A 6,352-nucleotide genomic window follows, 5' to 3' on the forward strand; every position below is an offset into this window, starting at 1 on the left:
TCTCTCTCTCTCTCTCTCTCTCTCTCTCTCTCTCTCTCTCTCTCTCTCTCTCTCTCTCTCTCTCTCTCTCTCTCTCTCTCTCTCTCTCTCTCTCTCTCTCTCTCTCTCTCTCTCTCTCTCTCTCTCTCTCTCTCTCTCTCTCTCTCTCTCTCTCTCTCTCTCTCTCTCTCTCTCTCTCTCTCTTTTCTATATGTAACACACTTATGAGATTCCTTTTTACCGATCTAATTGGTCTTATGTGTATTTATACATGAGAAGTGGTGTGTGATCCTGACATTGGGAAACATGTTATAAACAGCAGACATTGACAATTGTCAAATCAGATTTGCTGAAGTTAAGAACTTGTCTATATTGTGGATGAGTACGTGGCAAAATTCCCATCTTTTTTATAATTGTATACCTCCCATTTACATATGTAAAAAATAAATAGTTTTTATTTAATTTGGTAAATGTAATCAAACTATACGTTACACTGACAATTAAAATTGACTCTTGTGATTGATATCGTTCTGTAACATTATTTTTGACTAAGTTTCTACTGCTGCGTAGCTTGTTTGTTAGTTAATACTACTTATTAGCTCAGTTAAAACTTTTGAGATTTTTGACTGATCGATGAATATATACATGGATCATTCAGTCTCTCCGAGTCAAACCAGATTTGTTGATTTTACCAACTTTTGAAAAAACGGTCTTAAGTTTTAGTTCTTGATAAGCGGAAACTTCATGAACTAAAAAAAACTTGACTTATAAATGTTTTTGCTTTGTACTTTAAGTTATTTAATCTACCAAACAAGACGTAAGAATGTTATATATCTTATGACTGCCATCACATATCAGGATTTATATATGTTTTTAAAATGAGTTTGGCTGCTTACTGTTACGGTTTATGAATCGTGGAAGGCTAATACAATGATCAAATTACTTCCCTCCCTTAACTTTATGCGCACATAACAATTTCGGACGTTATATCTCTTTCTTTTCTTTCTTTTTCTTCAATCTACATATATCTCTCTCATCATATGATTCTTTCACATTATTAAATCATGCTATACATATATAGCTTAGGTTTGAAAAACGTACAAAATATCCGAAACGAATCATTAAATGGTATAAATGATACGTATGCATGTTAAGAATATTGGAGATTGAAAACATATAAGAAGGGATACAAATTGTGTCACGCTTGCAAGAATGGAAATTTTTTAGAATATTATTGCTATTTTTTTGTCATTCTATCTCCACCAGACCACTATGTTTCTTATATATAAGAACGTCCATTTAACAAAAACTAGCTATAGGCTAAAATGATATTTCATGATTTGGCTAATTTATCACTAAATATCAAGTATTTCCTACTCATATTTTGTTAACCAAAACTATAACATTTATATTGTTAAATAGTGCTGTAAACTTTTACCATTTTTTAAACTTTACTAATTTATACTTTAATTATACCTAAATTCTGAAGATACAACCAATATATACTAATTAATTTTAGTTACGTTCAGCAATCTATGGAAACATATATAACCGAATCAAATCGTTTACTTGAGTTCAGTTTGTTTTAACATCTCCCTCCCATAGATAGGGAGTTGATCAACAGTATATATGATTTATATTCACAGTCAATACCAAACAAGATATGACGAAACTCATATGCTTCCATTTAGCTAAGCTATGTGTTGAATAATTAAATTACAATGATGTTATTTCGCAACATTATAGTATAACTCAATTAGCATAAACGAGGACAACATTTTTTGTTCTCACATGGATCATGCTTGCTTCCTATATAGTTTTGTCTTTAGGATTAGAATAACCAAAAACTCAAATTAATATTAATGGATCGATCTTGTAATCCAATAAATTGTCTTTTGTGACGAAGTTCTACGTAAACAGCACTACATAGTGCATGCACCTCTAACAAATTTAAATCATAATCATAGGTTTCTTTTGTTTGGTGAACAACTTACGAAAAATGTTATTTTTAACTTGAACCAATTAGGTGCCACCGGGGGAAAAAAAACAAATAATTTAGTAAACGAGGTTGAAAGAAAATAGAAGAAAAGGTTGAAATATCCCAATCGATCGAGGACGAAAAAGAAAAAGAGATTTCTTAGAAAAATGAAAAAGACGAGAATTTGCATGACGAAAGCACACGTGTTGCTATTGGCATGCCACTTTTTTCCAGTCTTCGATTTTGTTCGGCCGCCCGTTTTCGTAAGAAATAAAATATACCCTCTAACTACAAATGACATGAATCGTATAGTACTACGTTTACAATTTGTTAATTAACTAAGATGTGAAATGTGAATACTTAATCATAATTCGCTTTGTACCGCTAAATAGCAACAATTAATTTTCAATGTTTTTTTACAGCAAGAAAAATGGTTTCTATATGTATCTTATTGTAGCTGCAAGTTACCGCAGAAAAAGCTAATTGTAAAAAAAAAAAGAGAGAATGTGGTACACCAGTTAATTCTATGTTAACTGAGAGTATAGGACGTACTAGTGGTGATCATCAGCGTTGGATCATCTAAAGAATTGGGTAGTTAAATTTTCATAGCTCAACTATTAATACAATTTTCAATAGTTGTTTGATGATCACATTCACACTGCTGTTTCCTTGGGGATATATTGAATGCACGCATGCACCAACCCTAAAGGCTCTCTTTTTTCTTTTTTCTTTTTTGTTGATTACAACATATATAGTGAATACTACAGTTGATAATCTAAAAAGTAATACATATAGAGGATGTATTAGTTTGCGGTGACAGTGTATATATGTAGTGTACACTAGTACGTATTTGTTTGGCAAGGGCGAGGCATGCACTAATTAATGTTTTTTTGGTGTGTGTATAATGTAAAGAGGGTGTATTAGTTTAGTGAGACACTAATGTTACATCGTCGTCGGTGGTAGTTAAACAAGATATTGTTTGACAAACAAAATAGGTTGTTCTTTTTATTTCTTCGGTGGCGAAAACAAGATAGATAGATTAATATTTTCTTAGCCTTATGTGCCATAGAAAAATCAGAAACGCATCAATATATCACTACTACTATCCCAAGTGGTCCAAGTCATTCAACGTCACAATCCTAATTACTGACTTTTGTTTTTAACAATGGTCTAATAGAACAAGTTAAACTGTGCTCACATCATTAACCAACTACAAACTAGTTAAATTGTAAACTATGTGAATTTTTAATTATATATAATACGCAAAGAATTATGCATGCACGCATTGTTTGATATATAATTTTCTGGCACGTCGCGTTCAATTTTATAATTATTTAAAAATAATCACAAGTTACACAAATATGTAGTTGATTGTAATGGATGTGCATTTTCATGTTTTCGAATTTCTGAGTTAAGAAACGACATCTTACATCTCAACAACAAATATGTAATGATAATACTTTATACACCTTGGCAAGTGATTAATTCAGAATCTCTTAATAAATTATGGAATTTTGTGATTGGATACTGAGTCCTGTCTTTCTTATTTAATTATATATATATGATCGAACAAACACATACAGTTGATTAAATTTACCTGATCATCATCACATGAAGATGTATTCTATGACTTGAAAACACAATGATGGAATAGTTATAAAGCAACACCAATGCGGGCACCTAATCTTGGAAGATAGAGAAACAAATAATTTGAAAATTGTAGGAGTTGGTTGGTAGAAGATTTGCTTAATAGTGATGACTTTTTTCGTGAGTCATGACTACCTAACTAATCACTCTTAAGGTCCAAACTGAGGACCCCTAATTTCTTTTAATTTATAATTCATTCATAAAATCATATATTAAGTACGTACGTGGTGAATCGAGAAAAAGAGAGACGATCACATTACATGTGCATGACGCAAAATCAACTTACGAAGTATGATGTATCCATTACTATTTCTTTTGCTATAATCTTGTTAGCTAAATTTTTTGAAACTCTTACATTTACATAATCGATCAAGCTAACATATTAAATTAAACAATGTTATTATTTGTTATAAAAAATGTTATTAGTGGTATATATTTGAATTATAACATTGTTTTTGACATTGTGTAAGTTTTATGAAGAACATTTTATGGGCTCAAGATATGCTTTATTAATGTATGGGCCTTTTTAGTCTAAGATCAGCCCTCGAAAACTATAAGTGTGTCGTGGGTTTCAGGCCATGTAAATTTATAATGGTGGCGAGGGTGAAATGCGAGAAATGATAGCTAACTCATAAAAACGAGTTATTAACACCTCTTTAATCACAACCTTAGAGCAACATTATTGCAAGATAGACAATACGCGCCTACGCGCCCCCAAATATTTTCTCTCGAAGGCGAAAACCTAAGAAAATCACGTTTCACTTGACGGCTACACCGCCGTAGTGCAGTCGTCACTGACTGACTCCGGTAATCTCTTCTTCGGTGAGCCATCTAGTCTCTATTCCTTGCTTTGATGGATTCTGTTGCCACGGATTCTCGAATGAGCTCCGACGCTATGAACTCTCCTCTCGCGACAGAAGATGTGACACAAACCTCGCATCTCTCTTCTCCGTCTTCGACAGCACCTGTCTCTACTCCATTTGTTCCTACTATTGGAGCATGGGTAAAACCGCCTAAGATCATCCCGGAAGCTGTACCTTACCGCCACGAAACTCTAATTCCAAAGGAAAGAGGCAAATCAAATCCAGATTTAGACATCCTTCCCCCTGCGATTAAAGAGGATGGACAACTACGCTTTCCATGGGCTGCAAAGATGGACCCTTCCATCCGTAATCTCCATCGAACAACAACACCAACTTACATGGAAGATGGTACTCCCAAGGTACACATTCCAAACCATGTCTTGTTAAAAGGACTCGAGAACCAACAAGAATATGTGATCGGTCAGTTTAATCGTTGCCTCAAACCATCTGGAGGTCTCATCAATGCAGTGGCTAATAGAATTTGGGGGAAAAAATGTAAGATTTTCTCACGAAAACTTGGGGAATCCTCTTATATGTTTCATATTCCGGATGCACCAACTAGAGCCCGGGTTTTACAGAGAGGTTTATGGCATATTGATGATTGCATCATGTTTGTTGCTCCTTGGACTACTGATGCTACCTTAGCATTACCAGAGATCACTTCAGTCCCAGTCTGGGTTACGCTAAAAAACATCCCTAGTCGTCTTTACTCACATTGGGGAATCAGTTGGATAGCTTCGGGTTTAGGTGAACCTATCACTACAGATAAACCGAGGTTGGACCCATTCCTAATGGGAGTGGCTAAAATCATGGTTGAAGTTGAGCTAGAAAAAGGATTTCCACATAGAATTGCAGTCGAGGACAAAAGAGGCAATGCCACTATGGTGGATGTGGAGTATTCTTGGCTTCCATCGAAGTGTAGTAGATGTGGGTTTTTAGGCCACAAGGAAACTAGATGCCTTCTCCTTAGTCAACAAGGTACTGCATCTAACTTAGTGTCCACAGTTCCTGCAATCCCAGTTGTTGTTGAGGGTAATACAAGCTCCCAAACAACCCATGTTGAAGCAGCCAAAACCTCACATGTTACGACTCCCATTGTTGCACAAGAAACTCTTGTTGATTGTGCATCTCTAGATGCTGCAGTGGTAAACACTGGTTCTGTTTCAGCCTGCACTTATGTCTCTCCTCCTCTCTCAGTTGAAGCTGCACCAGTGGAGACTACAACCTACATACACTCACCAACCGTTGTGGCTGGGCATACTACTACTACAACTGAAGCGACTACCTTCACAACTGCCTTATGCAACCACACTCCCATAAATACTGAAGTAATATTGCCTTCTTCTCCAATGGTAACTGTCCCATTTACTCCCCCTCGTTCAGGTTCATTGGATAATGAGAATGTGCAGGAAAATGTCTTAGAAAGTAATCAATTTGCTGTCTTCGATGTTGGAGTTTATGGTTATGAGATGGGTGTTGAATCCTCTCAACGTACCCGAGGAGGGAGGACAATAAAACCTACACAGAAAATCCAAGATCAATGGATTACGGTAGGAGGACGGAGCAAACGTGGTCGTGGTGGCCGCGGTGGTCGAGGCTAATCGTTCCAAAAAAAAATAAAATAATAAATAACTAGAGAATTAATGTTTTACTAGTTCTATCTTTTTCCCTTATTAGAATCTGCTTTTTTGCATGATCTCCTATCTCTTAACTTTCAAAAACTATATGATCTCAACATCATATCCTTGTATTTCCTTTTATGCATTTTAATTGAAAGCCTTTTAACAAAAAAAAAAACATTATTGCAAGACTCTTAAACCCCAAAATGGGTATCTTGCAACAGTGTTTTGTATATAATATTAGATACAAAACACTGTTGCAAGAT

The 6,352-nt window shown here is 35.0% G+C and overlaps 2 protein-coding genes across 2 annotated transcripts in view; one reads left to right on the forward strand and one right to left on the reverse strand.

The window, feature by feature from the left end:
* Positions 1-381, reverse strand: part of LOC17897172 (transcription factor MYB58) — a 3,246-nt gene extending 2,865 nt beyond the window's left edge. Inside the window, exon 1 of the mRNA XM_006304417.2 lies at positions 157-381. The gene's annotated coding sequence lies outside the window, so the exon portion shown is untranslated. The remainder of the gene's footprint in view (positions 1-156) is intronic.
* A 4,076-nt stretch (positions 382-4,457) lies between these two features.
* On the forward strand, positions 4,458-6,068 carry LOC17896692. The gene is made up of 2 exons (XM_023790274.1): positions 4,458-4,826; positions 5,046-6,068. Exons 1-2 carry the CDS (start codon positions 4,458-4,460, stop codon positions 6,066-6,068), a joined length of 1,392 nt encoding a protein of 463 aa, XP_023646042.1.
* Positions 6,069-6,352: the final 284 nt, after the last annotated feature.

The sequence above is a fragment of the Capsella rubella genome, unplaced genomic scaffold (assembly GCF_000375325.1).
Source record: "Capsella rubella cultivar Monte Gargano unplaced genomic scaffold, Caprub1_0 scaffold_1, whole genome shotgun sequence".
NCBI classification, from domain to species: Eukaryota; Viridiplantae; Streptophyta; class Magnoliopsida; order Brassicales; family Brassicaceae; genus Capsella; species Capsella rubella.

What these genes read in the sequence shown, in the direction of transcription:
- LOC17896692 (XM_023790274.1), top strand. Translation starts at nt 4,458, where the DNA reads ATGGATTCTGTTGCCACGGATTCTCGAATGAGCTCCGACGCTATGAAC. An exon ending in TGGAAGATGGTACTCCCAAG is followed by an intron (nt 4,827 to 5,045) that starts GTACACATTCCA and finishes CGGGTTTTACAG; the next exon opens with AGAGGTTTATGGCATATTGA.